Genomic DNA, 16,300 nt, shown 5'->3' on the forward strand with positions numbered 1-16,300 from the left:
TTCAAATTATCAAGGGGGTGCTGGAGCCTATCCCAGCTAACTACGGGCGCCAGCCAATCAGAGGAAAGCAAAAAACAAGTCTTGTTTTACTTCATCTTTAATGAGGTCTCTAAAAATACATTTTTTTCCTTTAAAAATTACCACTTGGCTTCTTAAATCGCCTTTCAAATTATCAAGGGGGTGCCGGAGCTTATCCCAGCTAAATACGGGATCTTTATTGAGGTCAGTTAAAATGGTCCAAAAAATGATAAACAAAAATCCAACTTCTGAAGTTGAGCATCAAAACATCCTTCATCAGGATGTACATTTTAACAAAAAAAACTACAGTAATATCGCAAAAAAATGATAATATAATATAAAATATTTTATTTTCAAGTCATCAGTATTCAAGTTACAAAGGGGTTCAATATTAAAAGTCAATTTTTGTGAGAAATGAGGGAATGTAGAAAATTTGACATGAAAATGTTGTGTTTTTGTCAAATTTTCATTGGCTGGTTTTTAATGTAACCTGGCAGCCATTGACTGATTGGACGCCCCGAACTGAAAGACCAGCGTTCGCCGTCGGGTGTCCCAGTTTGAAATAATTGGACATCTATTTGTAAGCAACAATTCAAAATAATTGCATTTACATTATTATGTAGTAGTAGGTAAAAAAAAATCTCACATTTGATCAAAAAATGTTTGTTTTTAACGTAAAGGATTTGATAATCTGACATGAAAGTTCACGTTACAATATTTTGTGTTATTAACGTACAATTGTTATCATTTTCACATTTGCCGAGATACGTTTAGTTTATACTTTCACGTTTTGTGACAAAAAGTTTGTTAATTGCTCATAAATTTCATGTTTTTCTGATTTCAGGTTATCACGCAATACATTTCACAATATAATGCAATAAATTTTGCAATATAATGCGATAAATTTCGCAAAATAGTGCGATAAATTTCACTAAATAATAGAATAAATCTCACAATATAATGCGACAAATTTTACAATATAATGCGACAAATTTCCCAAAATTATCCACCAAATTTCACTTTTTCAGATTTATGAATTTTACATTTATCAAAACCTTTCTTTCTCCACTTTATAATTTTTCAGCTACAAAAAAATAGTCATAAAATCTAATTGTTTACCATAACAAAAATTTAAAAAGAACTCCCATTTTCTCTCCACATGGAAAACTTCTATCAAAACCGATCTGGCAACCCTAATCCGTACCACATGTGAAAATCCCCCAAAACTGTCCCTGGATGAAACAAAAACAAAACAAAAAAATCCCATCCAAGTGAGTGTTTTGTCAGCATGGTGCTGCCGCAGCTGTCCAAATTCCTCAGGTGGGGGCGAAGGGGGAGGGGCAACACTTTCTCGCCAAGGCACCGTCATTCGTCTCCTTGAACTTTTCCCTTTTAGCAGATCCACTTAGGCCAGTCACGTCAGGTTGAAGCTCTGCAACTTTTACGGGGATTCGGTTGGGTGGGGGGGGGGGGGGGGGGATTAGCGGCTTGCTAAAAACGGGCGTTGACGTGTCAAGGGGACTTCTCGCCCGAAGAAGCGGCCACGTTCCAAACCGCTTTCCAGCTGTTGCTCCGTCTTTTTTGTTTTGCCCTCAGTCCGGGCTTGCAGGCTAATGGGGAAATAATAAAAAAGACATGAAAATGGTGAGGGCGAAAAGTCGGGATGTGGCAGGATTTAAATTCTCAGATTGTGAAAATTGACGGCTCGGTGGAGGCGTGGTTAGTGCGTCGGTTCGCAGTTCTGGGGTCGAGGGTTCGAACCCAGGGAGGGGTCATCGTAATGTGAATTTTGCATGTTTTGCCCTGGGTTCTCTATGGGTGCTTTGGTTTCCTCCCACACCGTAAAAACATTCATGCTAGGCTAATTTGATGCTAACTTGTAGCTAGCTAGCTAGAAGTGCGTATAAGTATGTGTTGTAGGTGGACTGACCTGGATTTGAACCCAGAACCCTGGAACTGTGAAGGCAACACGCTAGTATTGCGAAAATTGGGCGTTACAGTGGATGAGTGGTTTTGAAGTTGGTTCGCAGTTCTGGGGTCCAGGGTTCGAACCCAGGTCGGTTGGTATTTTTGCTGTGGGTTGTCTACGGGTACTCTGGTTTTCACCCACATCCCAAAAAACATGAATGCTAGGCTAATTGGATGCTAACTTGTTGCTAGGTGTGAGTGTGTAAAACGATACAGTATTATGCAGTTTCTTTTTGACTAATGTTAGTACTTAATGTTTAGTAAAAATGTAAAATATTCATTATGTGCGTGTATATATATATTTTATTTGTATTTGATTGGACCTAATAGTGTATTGTAATACACAAGAAGGCTTTCTTCAATGTAAGACGGTAGTGACGTGATGGTTCGCCTTGTGGACAATGAAGGCCCTTCTGTAAGGGTGCGGGGGTCGGGGTGGTGCCGGGGTCGGGGTGAAACCCCACCCCACGCCCCACTTGGGCCGCCCGTACAACAAAGAGAGCTTTATGGGAGGAGGCCGGAGCAAAAGGGATACCAAAGAAAAATGTGGCGATGGGTTTAGCATGTAGCTTGTAGCGTCAAATTAAAGCATATCTTGGGGAAATAGGGTTTGTGTTGATGGCTATTAGCATTTGTGTTGTGGCTAGTTGCAATTGTGTGGGCAATTGGGGTTTGTTTTGTGGCTATGTGCTATTTGTTTTGATAATTTATGACCGTTTTATGAAATTGGGCTTTGTGTTATGGTCATTTGCATTCATGTTGTTATAATTGGAGTTTGTGTTGTGATAATTGGGATGTTTTGTTGTGGTAATTGGGATGTTTTGTGGTGGTAATTGGGGTATATGTTATGAGAATAGGGTTCATTTCATGGTTATTTGCATGTGTTGTGATAATTGAGGTTTATATTGTGGTTATTTGCATCGGTGTTTTGACTATTTAGGTTTGTGTTTGAGTTATTTGTATATATGTTGTGACAATTGGAGTTTGTGTTGTGACAATTAGGGATTAATGTCATGAAAATGGGGTGTTTTGTTGTGATAATTGGGGTTTGTAATGTGGCTATTTGCATCTGTGTTATGACTATTTAAGTTCGTGTTAGTTATTTGTATATATGTTGTGACAATTGGAGTTCGTGTTGTGACAATTGGGGTTTAATGTCATGAAATTGGGGTTTAATGTCATGAAATTGGGGTTTAATGTCATGAAATTGGGGTTTAATGTCATGAAATTGGGGTTTTATGTCATGAAATTGGGGTTCAATGTCATGAAATTGAGGTTTAATGTCATAAAATTGGGTTTTAATGTCATGAAATTGGGGTTTAATGTCATGAAATTGGGGTTTAATGTCATGAAATTGGGGTTTGTGTTATGAAACGGTTCCTAATCGTACAATTGTGGCGCTTGTTTGTCAATTAGTCATCAATTTGTGGCTATTAGCATTTGTGTTGTGGCTATTAGCATTTGTGTAGTGGCTATTAGCATTCGCGCTGTGGCTACTTACAATTATGTTATGGCCAATTTGCATTTGTGCTTTTTTTTGGGGGTATTTCTTTTTTCGGCCCGACACCCGCAGCCCACCGTACGAATCAGTCAAAAATCTGACCTTTGTCGGCGTCCTCATGCATTTTTGTCAAGGGGGTGCTCGGAGTAGCCCAGCTGCCTCATGACCTCGCTGCAGTAGGCCTCCACTTGCCGGATCTGTTCCACGCTCAGCCTCTCCCGCCAGGCGTAGATGGCCTCCTTGGCGTCCCTGGACGAGATGAGGAAGGGCCGGTCGGAGGAGTAGCCGCGACCGTGCGTCATGTTGAGGGCGAAACTTTCCAACGCCGGCGAGGCACTCAGGTTGGCGAAGCGGTACAGTTTCTGTAGCTCCAGGGTTGGCTGCAGGACCAGGTCTTCGTAGCGTACGCGGTGGTAGCTGCGCCGCAACCACGGCGGGGCGTTGCTAACTAGCGTCATGTCACCTAGCCAGTTGTCGCAGATTACTTCCATGGCGCTGGAGACGTAGTTTTCGGCGCGGTTTACTCGGTTGTTGGGGACTAGCAAGCGTTTGTATTTGTCGTTGTGTTTCTTGCTACGTAGCACCTTAGGAGAAGCATTTAAAATATTAAAAAAATTAAAATTAAACCTTAAAAATCCCACAAAAGATCGTATTTTCCCAAATAATAAAAAAATGTGACCATTTACAACATAAAATAATAAATCAATAAATGTAGCAGATTTTTTTAAAGGTTAATTTACCAGATAAACCAAAAATATAGCAGCAAAATGTTTAGATTTTTTGAAAAATATCCATTTTTTTCATGGATAATTCTGCCCTAAAAGATCTAATTAAAATACTGTATTTTTTTTAATGAATCAGCAATACATAAAAATAAATAATCTTTTTAAAAAAATCTCATCTTTTTCAGTGGATTAATTTAAAAATAATTTTACCCTAAGGGCAAGTTTTTTTTTTTTTAATTGGAAAACCCAAAATTTGCACAAACATGCTAACAAAGAATCCCTTGTTTTTAGTTAAAAAGTTTTCAGGAAAAGATAAATCTAAAAAAAAGAACAACATATGTCAAATGGACCTTTGTGATTGGAGTTATAAACAAATCAAGTCATTTATAATTTAAGATACACCTTATCTTAAAATCTGTTCAACACTCAACATCTCAACCTACCATAACTTTCAAAATAAAGCGAATTATTAATAACTTTTGAGTGTTAAAGTAGCACTCCTTTACAAATTAAGTTTTTTTTGTGTTGACAAGCTTGCAAGTTAGCGTTAGCGCTCATGTTTGTTGACTATTAACAGCCTTGTTATAGAAGGCTAACCATTTTGTTCATTTTACATTGGTTAATATTTTGTCAAAATAACAGTTTGTCAGCTAATCTGGGAACTCACTGGCTACCATTCACAGTGATAGACGTCCAATCCATCCCCTCCAACCCTTATAAATATAAAAAAACGTAATATATGGTTACATTTTTTAAAAAGAACTATGCTATTATCATTACTTATGCTAGCTAGCTACCAACCAAGTCCAATGGGATTGGACATCTACTGCTTTCAATGGCAGTAAATGAGTCTACAGGATTTTTGATCACCACCAACCCTTCAAGGCCAAACAGATTGGACATTTGTAACCCTGAATGGCAGAGAATGAGGTAACATATTTTTTTCCAAGATCACTTTTCTTATCTAGGACAAACTTTTGGAATTTTGATCGCCGCCATCCCTTCGAGGCCAAATATGGCACAGAACGAGTGAACTCATCTAATTTTCTGAACTATTTTATCCTCACTAGGGTTGTGGGAGATGCTGGACCTTATCCCAGGTGAACTGGTGGCCAGCCAATAGGAGGACACTTGGAGATGGACAACCAATCATAGCTAGGGGTAATTTAGAGTGTCCAATCAGTCTATCATGCATGTTTTTGTAATGTGGGAGGAAACTGGAGTACCCGGAGAAAACCCATGTGAAAGAATATGACAACTGCACACAGGTGTACCAACCTGGATTTGAACCCAGGTCCCCCCACTGCCAAGCCAGCGCACTAACCACTCATCCACCGTGCCTCACCTGGATACTCTCCTTGACGAGAGCCTGCTTGGACTTGAGCCTAGAGTTGTGCACGGCTCGGGGGTCCCGAAAGAGCTGCACGATCTGCAGCCGGATCTCCGGGTCCTTGACCAGGGGTACGAGTGTCCCCAGATCCAGCACGCGCACCCCCTTGATGACCACCACCGGGTACTTCTTGCATTCCCGCTCCAGCTCACGGATGTCCCGCCTGGGGCACTTTGCACAACGGTCCTCCTGCACCAGGCCGACGTGGTGTCGCTGGTGAGCGTTACACAGGGGTTCGGAGCAGACCACCTTGTTCATCTTCCAGCCGAAGATGAAGGCCGTGCTTAGGTTCTGCGAGCCGGCGTACAGTTTGAGGACGGAGAAGTCGCAGCGGAAGAGCGAGCTCAACATGTCGCGGACGGCCCCCTGCAGACTCCCGGCGTCGCCCGGGTAAAGGGCCTGCCAGATGTGCCACATGGGCTCGTACAGGTAGAAGGCATCCGGGTGCTGGTTGAAGAGCTCCCCCAGGAACGAAGAGCCGGTTCTCCAGGTGGCGTGCAGGTAGATGTGTCCGCGAGGGGATCCTGGGGGCTCCGTTCCGTTCTCGGAGCCCCGCGTCCCTTCGCCGGTTTCCCATAATACTTCCACGGCGCTCCTCAGGTCCGAGCACCGGGACTGCTGTTGCCGCTGCTGCTGCCGCTGTTGCTCCTGCAGGAAGCCGTGCTTGGAGCGCTGCAAGGAGCGCTCCCCGAGATCGAACACATAAGGGATGAGAAGGAGCAAGCCCGTGTAGGCGAGGATCACGAGTAAGTATTTCTTCTGGAGCCTCCTCTTCATTGCTCGTTAAGATCGGGGGAGAAGATCCGCTTGTGAGGGAAGGAAGGCAACGCGGACGGATCGTGTTTGCGCACTCATTTGGCGGCGGGGGCGGAACGAGGGGTGGGACTAAAGGCGGGCCGACGGGTGACATCACTTTATAGCCAAAGGCGGGATTGTTCCATAGATGTGACATTGCCACTTTCAATATGGCGACCACGTTGACGTATCCGATCTAAATAGATTCGGAACATATGGCCAGGTTCAATTTACCGTATTTTCAACAAGAAATACACTTTTATAAAGACAGTTCAGCAAACAAAAAAGTTTGAAGTACTTATTTTCAAGTACGTGCTTAACTTTAGAACGCATGCTGGCTCAAAAAAAGCCTTTCGCGCGGAAAGATTTTATACTTCTGGGTTTCTTGTCGTCACTGTCTGTTGCATTATGGGTCAGTACTACAAAAACAAACAAATTCCGCTTTAACTTGTTTTATAATAACGTTTTATCCACTTGTGACTCGTGAAATTCGATTTGTGACCCTTAAAATATAACAATACACTGTTTTAAATAATAAAAACATAATGTTTTGGAGTTTACGCATGCGCACTTCGCCTTTGAACGCACCGATGCAGATGATGCTAATGTTTTGAGTCAAAAGCTAAACTCCACTGGTGACAGACCCAAATGACGGTTTCCGTGATATATATTCCACTTATGGAGTAATAGTAGGTATTCTCCTTATATGGAGTCTTCTTTTCAGGTAACGCTTAGCTAAACAATGGCTCACTGGACTGCCTTCGAGAAGGAGACGGAGAGGGAAACCAAGGAACTGATCAGGTGCTTAAGTGGACTTCAAGATGAAGAGGACCAGAACTTCCAACTGGCTCTTAAATTCGCCTGGTCCAACTTTAAGTGAGTACATTTTTTCTCTTTCAATCTGCAATTTCAGTTGTCAAACACGGAGACACGTCATTGCATTGTGGTGTCCTCCAAAGATTAATTCTAGACCCCCTCTTATTCCCCATAAACAACTGTAAACATGAGACCACTACTAAAATGGCGACTATTTTTATGCTGACTCATCTTCATTCATCCTGAGGAAATTCATTATTCATTTTCTTGTTGTTTTCCTGTTATTCATCTAAGGTTCCATCGTTTCCTGGATGTGGACAGTCACAAAGTGCAACGTAGCATCACTGGGTAAGTCTTTATTATATTAAATAACAGTTGCATGAATAGTAGTATCTGTCCTAATATGGCGATAAAATGCTATGCGTGATTATTCATAATTACCATACTGAACCTGTGTAAAATCTACTTTTAATAAATGCTAGTATATTGTTTTTGTGTACATAGTATTTATGAAAAACTGATGATCCACTCCGAAGTGAACAAAGCTGGAAGCTGGATGAGGCTTACGGATGAGTTCCTCAATTCACCCCTCGCTCATACCGTCGGAACACAAGTATGTTCAATTTTCCATATTTTTCTCCCTATTATTCCCACTTTTTACTATTTCTTCTTCCCACAGACAGAAGTCCATTACAGCATACTGTCACTACTCCTATTCTTATCAGGTTCTCCCTCCAATACTAACTTTACCGAAAGACCCCGAGTCAAGGAGACGGGTGAGTTAAGCCATTTTTTCATATTTAATTTTAATATTAAAAAAAAGGGTCTGCAATTAAAAAGTACACATGGTTTCCATTCTCAGTGGTCAAAGATAGCTTCGACTGGGCGAAATATCTTTTGGAAGGTGAAGATATTGACAATGGGCCATTTCCTGATACGCCTGTGAGTATCACTGATTTTAAAAAATAAAAATATTTTGTATATTTTTCTTCCATCCTGATTAATAAAAAAAAATAGTAAATTTTATTTTCCCCTCATGATTTAACACTGAAGAAATATTATATTATATCGATCAGGATGACTGAATCACTGTTTAGTTTTGTCAAAACGTTATTTTATTTTGAAAGTAGCCTGCTCACTTCCTTTTTCATGACACTTCAGTTATTCCAAGCTGTTTATTTTATGCTAAATTAGCTAAAACCAAAACATGAGTAATAGCTGATTCGTTATTTTTGTTTCTTTTATTTCTTTAACCATTCGCAAAAAAGGACAATTTGAGAGACATTATTGTTTAAATTCTGGGAAAAAAGCTCACCAAATCTGAAAATTCTACAAAATACATATTTTTGGACATATAACTGCTCTGTATTTTGAAGAAATCAAATCAGATTTATATGATCACAGGTTTGGTCCGAGGACGACAGCGAGGACGAAGACGGCCGACAGCCAATCAGCAGGGAGGACTCTGGGATCCAGTTGGACAAAACCCCCCAGGAGGACAAAGACCAAGCTGACAAGGCTGTTTCCATTCCATGGATAGGTTGGACCCACTCAAACTTTGCTATGTAGCTTTAGCCATTAAATTAAAAATATAAATATATATTTTTATTGCAGTGGGTGAACCGGATGCCCGGGCCTGGCTAGAGCAACACGTGGTGAGCCCCTACTGGGGTCCACATGCCCCCCGATTCGCTCACAGCTTGCATTTACACTCCAACCTGCTCAATGTTTGGTAAGCCTTGTCCCAAAATGTCAATTGTCAATTTGCCATAATTTCATCCCCTTTTAGCACATTCAATTAAATATAAATGCCTTTATTAGCATTCTACAAGTACAATGAGATGTAAGTACTTATTTACCCGCATAAAATGAAGGACAAGGCAAACTCACTAATATTTAAAACAAATAAATCAATACAATGAGTTGTAAATTACATTATGTGGGGTAGCTTAGAAAACAATCAAGTATTTTCATTCCATTTCTATAGGCGTTAATAATTTTGTACTACTTATCTATGTTGACTACTACTTATTTATTATGTTGACTACTACTTATTTATTCATCATTTATTGCTGACTTATTATTATTATTTTTTTGTGCACTTGTTAGTAAATCTTTACATCTCATTATACTTGTATAATGACAATAAAAGCATTCAATTCAATATATATTTTTTATTTTAATGCCTTTATTTACATTATACAAGTACAATGAGATTGAAAGCTAATAATAAGTATGCATAAAAAATTATACTTATTTATGTGACTATCTATTATTACTACTACTCATTTCTTATGTTGCCTTTTTTTAACTTATTAGTTATTTACTGGTTATTTTTAGTATTATTGATCTGTTTGTTGTTGTCATTTTTGCACTTCCCTACTTATTTATGTTGTTGACCACTTATTTATTGTTATTATTTATTATATATTTATTGAGTATTTGTTTGTTTGTTGTTATTTGTGCACTTGGGGCTAAAGCTTTAAATCTCCTTATACTTGTATCATGACAATACAGGGATTTAACTCAATTCAATTTTACCAACAATTGTATGAAATATGTATTCATTTTTTGACGCCAAAGACATATTTTCCTTCACAGGGACCAGCATTTATACAACACGGATCCACTGTACCTACCAGAAGAAAAAATCTTTGTCACCGAGACCCAAGTCATCCGGGAAATGTTGTGGTGAGCTCCCGGCGTCCATTTTGAAACAGTACTCGTTCATCCCAACCTTTAGTTTTTAAATGTATTTATTTTTTATATCACAGGCTTTTTTCCGGAGTTAAGAAACACTTCCTGTTCCAGATTCACGACGGGAACGTGACGGTCAGAAATAACGTGGCGGTGACTCATCTCACTGGCGTAAGTATTCCGTTTTTTTAACGCCGAAAGTCAAATGTAGCGACGTTAAATGCCTGTTTTTTTTGGTGGTCACTTGCAGAACTGCCTACGTTCCGTACTGGAACACGTGGCCTCGTACGGCCAAGCCGTTTTCCAGCTGCAGACTTTCATCGACGAGGTGACGGGCCACGGGTCGGAACTGGCTCCGACCGGATCCCAGGGCGGCTCCGAGCCCCCGTTCAGGACCTACCAGGCTTTTGTTTGGGCCCTCAACAAGTACTTTATGGGTTTCAAGGAGGAGTTGACTGCCATTGAGAGAGGACTCGTGTGCAAAGGTAAGTTTGGATGAAATGATGGGCTTAATACAAGGATGGGCAAACTTTTGGGCCCGGGGGAGGGGCATATTGACTTTAAAAATGTGACAGATGGGCGGGGTCAGCACAAGATAGGATACATATAAAAAAGTGCATCCGTTAACAGTACGTATGAAACATAAACAGAAAAAAAGGACTGAAGTATTAACATACTCATCACTCATCATTAAAGTCAAAGTATAAAATACAAAGTATGTAAAGGAATGTATTAAGAAATATTAAAATGTCATTTAAAAAGAGATAGAAGGGTTTTAAAACAAAAAACAAATAACAGTGGACAAAACTACTGCCACTGGCTTATGCACTATAAGGTACAGCAACAACAACAAAAAATGTATATTAAAAAAATTGAAAATACCTCAAATCAAATGAAATATAGCATGAAATGAATTGTATTTTATTATACCGTATTTTCCGCACTATAGGGCGCAGCAAACACGGAAACAAAAATATGCATTAAAAACGATTCTGAAATATTCAATATATCTAAAATATTAACATTGCTCGAATTTTGCGGTGTTTTAATATACCTTATTTTCCGCACTATAAGGCGCAACAACAAAAAATGTATGTTATAAAAAAATCTGATCAAACTGGAAAATACCTCAAATCAAATGGAAAAGAGGCACTAATAGAAGAAAATTGGAAAATTAGTATTTAAAAAATAGATTTTGGAAATTAAAGAAAATTTCAGAAATAAATATCTAAGATAATGAATGACATACCAGGAATTTTGAACACTGTACAAATAGAAGAAAATTGGAAAATTAGTATTTAAAAAGAATAAATTTGGGAAATTAAAGATAATTTCTGAAATAAATATCTAAAATAATGACATTATACCAGTAATTTTGAACACTACAATCTTCTCTGGTTTGCAATCCCAGACGAAACAGTGACCCTGTCCGCCGTCCTGGAACGTCTCAGCCCACACCTCGCACAGCTCAAAGTCCTCCAGCGTGTCTTCCGCACAGGTGTCGCCGAAGTCCCCCCCGAGACCCCCAACGTGGTGCGGGCCTCCCACCTCCTCAACACGCTCTACAAAGCCATCATCGAGTTCGACAGCGTGGGAGAAGCTTCGGAGCAAACGGTAACGCCTCCTCCGAGCGTATTTTCCTCGATTTTCCTGAGCATTTTTTCCTCCCTCCACCAGGTGGCGTTGCTGTTTTCGTTGTGGACCGAAACCGTACGACCGTATTTGGAGATCGTAGACGAATGGATCGTTCACGGACATTTGTTCGATCCCGCCAAAGAGTTCATCATACAACGGAACAAAGACGTGGCGGTTAATCACAGGGACTTTTGGCACGCCACTTACACGTTGTACAGCATTTCCGAGACGGTGGAAAGCGAGATCAGCGACGCGGCTAGCGGGAGTTCGGCGGGGGGAGACGCCAGCGCCGCCGGCGGGGGGAACCGCCAGCTCACCATGGTGTCCTTCCTCAAACCCGTGCTCAAGCAGATCATCATGGCCGGGAAGTCCATGCAGCTGCTGAAGAACCTGGACCGCAAGGAAGACGGCAAGGGGTCTTCTGAGGGATCCTTGAGAGGTCAGTGCGGTCTTGGGTTCGAGAGCGGGATTTGGGTTAATGTCCACGAGGCTTTTTGGGAGTCAAAAGATGGAGATGGAATGTCTTTTTTGGGGATGGAGGGCCTTAAGAATACTAAAAATAGATTTATTTTGGGAGATTAGATGTTTTGGGGTGCAGTTGCAGTGTAACTGACCGGCGGCCATCTTTAAATTGGATGTTTTTATTTTCATTAGAAAAGTAGAATGAGATTTAAAGCAAATAAATATTCTGTAAATTATAATGATCAAGAAATAAGTAGTCACAATAAGTAGAGGAGTGCACAAATAAAAAAAACAAATAATTATTTGAGAAATAATCATAAATACATCAATTTAAAAATAGTACATAAATAATCAAAGATGATAATAAATGATAAATAAATAGGTACGTAATAAATAAATAATTTGTCACAATAAGTAGTCAACAACATAAATAAGTAGGGAAGGGCACAAATAAATAAATAATCAAATAATTACAAATACATACATAATCTAAAGATAATACATCAATAATCAATTATAATAATACAAATTAAATAGGTAATAAATAAATAAGTAGTCGCATAATTAGCCAACAAATATAAGGAAATGCACAAATAAATCAATAAATGGTGACAAATACATAAATAATTTAAAGATGGTACATCAATAATCAATAATAATAAAAAAATGTAAATAGGTAATAAATAAATAGTCACATAACAGGGTTATAACAACAAACAAATAAATAATCAATACATATAATACATAAATAAATAGGTCACATGAGTAGTCAACAACACAAATAAGTATGCAAGTGCACAAATAAACAAATCCTCAATAAATGCTAATATTTTTGTTTCTCCACCCACCTCACAGATGCTGAGCGTAAGAGTCTGTACACCCTGTTCCTGGAGTCAGTGCGTTCCCGTCTTGGCAGCCAGGAGGCGTCGCCCGCCACATCGCCTGCCAGCCCCGCGACGGATCCACGATCCACCAGGAGGAGCCTAATCCGAATGCAGTCCGTCATCTCTCACCACCTGGAAATGGACGACGTCCACGACCCGCTCTTGGCCATCAACTTCGCCAGGTCAGCAAATGGGCCAATCGTCTCTCTCCGTCCTCTCGTTAACTGTCGCCCATGTCGTTTTGGACAGGTTGTACTTGGAGCAAAGCGATTTCCACGAAGGCTTCTCCCGGGACGACTCCACCTTGGAGCGTTCGTCGCAGTCGGTCACCTGTCAGACCTTCGAACTGACGTTGCGTTCCTGCCTCTACCCGCACATCCAACGACGTTACGTGGAATGCTGCGGCAACCTCATGAAGACCTTGAAGAAGGACTACAAGTTACTGGAATACCTGCAAGCCATGAGGAACTACTTTTTGCTGGAGGCCGGCGACACCATGTACGACTTCTACACGGCTATTTTTGACAAGGTGCGCGAGAAGGAGATTTGGCAGCAGCCGGCGTTCCTCAATGGGCAGTTGCAAGAAGCGGTCGGACAGCGCCGCCCGGAGGATAGTAGCAGGTACTGCTTTTGTTTTGTTTTTTTATGGGATTTTTAACAAGATCGAGTGATATGGGTTTTTCAGGGTCGATGCTGATTAATGGTACCGTATTTTCTCGCATATTAGTACCCTAAATCTTTGAATTTTACAATTTCTCGCTTATAAGCCGTCCCCTTAAGATTGCCTTAAATCAGGGGTGTCAAACTCCCTTTGGTCTGCGGGCCGAATCCAGCTTAATTTGAGATCAAGCGGGCCGGACAAGTAAACTCGTTGCAAAATTACATGGAACTGACAATAAGCCCACTTTTTTCCACTTTTGTATTAGTCACCAATACTAATAATTAGTGCAAAGAATGAGTCAATTATCAAAATGTTTATTAACAGAATTTTCCTTTTACATTATGAACAATATATTAAGAACAAGAGAATAACATAAGAACATAAATAAATGTCAATTCATGTTGTCTGCACGTACTAAAGCGCCCCTAGCGGATAATACAAGAACTATAGATTTTACAGAAAATTCATATTTTCATATGTTTGACACCACCTTAAATTGTTGAATTTCACAATTTCTCGCGTATAAGCCGCCCCCTTGATTCACAAATTATTATTTTTTACGTTTTTTATTGCCAAATATCGGCGCCGATAATCCTTCCATCTCTATTTTTTAACACAATTGATTCCATTTCTGTCCTTTTTTTAAAAAATGAATCAGATTGTCTATCTTTTTGGAGACAATTGACCCCAGCCGGAAGAAACACCCCGTCAATAATCTTGAAGTGCTGACCCTCAGTTACAAGGTATGTTTTTTTCACCCTTTATTAGCTCCAGCACCCCCATGGCCCTCGTGACGAAAGTTGTTTTCAACTTTTTTGCAGGTTCCTTGGCCAGTCGACATTGTAATCAGTTCCGAGTGCCAAAAAATCTACAATCAAGTCTTTCTGCTGCTGCTTCAGATCAAATGGGCCAAGTACAGCTTGGACACGCTTCGATTTAGCGGTACGTACCAATTGCTCCCCTTAAAAATAATACTTGTATTTACGGATTTATTTATTTATTAGGGTTCATCGAATTCCCCAAGAAAGTGGATGGTGTGCCAACAGACGACGCCAAGCAGAAAGAGCGACCAATCAAGCAACAGATTCATCGCATGTGCCTGCTACGTGTCAAACTCATGCATTTTGTCAACAGTCTTCACAATTACATCATGACCAGGGTAAGCCGAGCTGAAATCTTTCACCCCCATCGACAAAATTACCAATTCTCTTCTGAGTGAGCGAAGGAGAATTATTGAACACATATTTCAGATCATAAACATGCATGAGAATGAATCACAGGCCCGAATTATTAAAGAAAAAATGCAAAAACCACATATTGGCCCGAATATAAGACGACCCACTTTTTATCAAAACTCAAGTTCGGACAAAAAAAAGACTTAAATACCAAATTAATTTTTTATACAAAATATTGACAGTACGTTTGAAAAAAATTATTTTAACAATATATTGGATGGAGGAAAAATGCATGTTATTTTGCAAACCATGCAAAAACTGTCCATCACATCTTAAAATCTAAATATTTAAATATATAAACTAAAGTGTAACCACATTTTCAAATGAATGTTAATAACTGTCTATTATAAAAATGTTTTTTTTTATCATTTTTATCTGTCAGATTCTGCACAGCACTGGACTAGAATTCCAGCATCAGGTCCAAGAAGCAAAAGACCTGGATCAACTTATTAAGATCCATTACAGATACTTGGCCACCATTCATGATCGCTGTTTATTAAGAGAGAAGGTAAATACTAGCTTTCAGATATTCAAGAATATTTATGATTGGAAAAATTGAAAATATTTCTCCATTTTTTTTTTTTGTGCCAGGTCAGTTTTGTCAAAGAAGCCATCATGAAGGTGTTAAACTTGGTCCTGATTTTCTCTGACCGGTGGCAAGCTGGTTTTGGAGCCTGGAAGTAAGATAGAACCGCTCAAATTCTTGTAAATTATTGTATTTTCCGGACTATAAGGCGCATCGAGGGATTTACTGCGTTTTATAATCTGTTGCGCCTTATATGAAACAAATTTTAAGATAAGCCATTTATTGAATGTGCGCTTTATAGTGCAGAAATGACGGTAGTTATATATTTTTATGGATTTTTTTTACAGGATTGAGGCTATTTCCAAAATGGAGTCGGATTTTAAAAACTGCCACATGTTCCTGGTGACCATTCTCAACAAAGCTGTTTGTCGTGGTTCTTTCCCTCATTGTGAGTACAATTAAAATAAATTTTTAAGTAGATTTACCATGGAATCTAACGTTAAATTTTTGTTGCTGTGTCGTTTACAGTGGAGTCACTCGCCCTCTCTTTGATGGCGGGCTTCGAGCAATGTTGACGAGGGTCCGCAACGTGATTATGAGACGTAGGGTGGGCATAATTTATTCATTTCATGGCGTTGAAAAATGTTTTTTTTATGTTTACTTGGGTTAACGTTGTTTTTCTGTCAATGAGTTAATGCAGTGTTGATATATGAAACTCATTAAATTCACTAATATTGTCATTTTAATGGACTTGTCCACATTCTTTAACATGTGCTGAATGAATTGAAATTATTATTATTATTTTGATAGTTTGGTAATAATAAGGGTCATCTTACTTTGCGTTTTTTCGATTATCTGGTCTACATTAACCGTGAAATTCGAGGGATTACTGTAATAATGAGTTGTACTTCCACATTGATGAACTATTCATCCCGGGCTTGCGTGGGTATTCTTTGGGTACTCTGGTTTCTTCCCACATCCCTCGAA

The 16,300-nt window shown here is 39.6% G+C and overlaps 2 protein-coding genes across 2 annotated transcripts; one reads left to right on the forward strand and one right to left on the reverse strand.

Moving 5' to 3' along the window:
* Positions 1-330: 330 nt before the first annotated feature.
* On the reverse strand, positions 331-6,456 carry chst7 (carbohydrate (N-acetylglucosamine 6-O) sulfotransferase 7). The gene is made up of 3 exons (XM_077717840.1): positions 5,558-6,456; positions 3,590-4,071; positions 331-1,628 (listed from the first exon to the last, which is right to left on the reverse strand). The coding sequence occupies exons 1-2, from the start codon at positions 6,377-6,379 to the stop codon at positions 3,604-3,606; spliced, it is 1,290 nt and encodes a 429-aa protein (XP_077573966.1). The 5' UTR covers positions 6,380-6,456; the 3' UTR covers positions 331-1,628; positions 3,590-3,603.
* A 405-nt stretch (positions 6,457-6,861) lies between these two features.
* On the forward strand, positions 6,862-16,059 carry tubgcp5 (tubulin gamma complex component 5). Its single transcript, XM_077717822.1, has 21 exons — positions 6,862-7,273; positions 7,508-7,561; positions 7,718-7,826; positions 7,893-7,989; positions 8,076-8,155; positions 8,618-8,753; positions 8,828-8,945; positions 9,815-9,904; positions 9,988-10,081; positions 10,161-10,395; positions 11,322-11,524; positions 11,588-11,984; positions 12,863-13,073; positions 13,141-13,512; positions 14,211-14,295; positions 14,374-14,494; positions 14,557-14,711; positions 15,170-15,295; positions 15,379-15,467; positions 15,661-15,761; positions 15,842-16,059. The coding sequence occupies exons 1-21, from the start codon at positions 7,140-7,142 to the stop codon at positions 15,886-15,888; spliced, it is 3,054 nt and encodes a 1,017-aa protein (XP_077573948.1). The 5' UTR covers positions 6,862-7,139; the 3' UTR covers positions 15,889-16,059.
* Positions 16,060-16,300: the final 241 nt, after the last annotated feature.

Source organism: Stigmatopora nigra, chromosome 5 (assembly GCF_051989575.1).
Source record: "Stigmatopora nigra isolate UIUO_SnigA chromosome 5, RoL_Snig_1.1, whole genome shotgun sequence".
NCBI lineage: Eukaryota > Metazoa > Chordata > Actinopteri > Syngnathiformes > Syngnathidae > Stigmatopora > Stigmatopora nigra.

Coding starts and splice junctions, on each gene's coding strand:
- chst7 (XM_077717840.1), bottom strand. CDS start 6,379: ATGAAGAGGAGGCTCCAGAAGAAATACTTACTCGTGATCCTCGCCTAC. Junction 4,072..5,557: donor TCGTCAAGGAGAGTATCCAG/GTGAGGCACGGT, acceptor GCTTCTCCTAAG/GTGCTACGTAGCAAGAAACA.
- tubgcp5 (XM_077717822.1), top strand. CDS start 7,140: ATGGCTCACTGGACTGCCTTCGAGAAGGAGACGGAGAGGGAAACCAAG. Junction 11,525..11,587: donor GAGAAGCTTCGGAGCAAACG/GTAACGCCTCCT, acceptor TCCCTCCACCAG/GTGGCGTTGCTGTTTTCGTT. Junction 14,495..14,556: donor GGACACGCTTCGATTTAGCG/GTACGTACCAAT, acceptor TTTATTTATTAG/GGTTCATCGAATTCCCCAAG.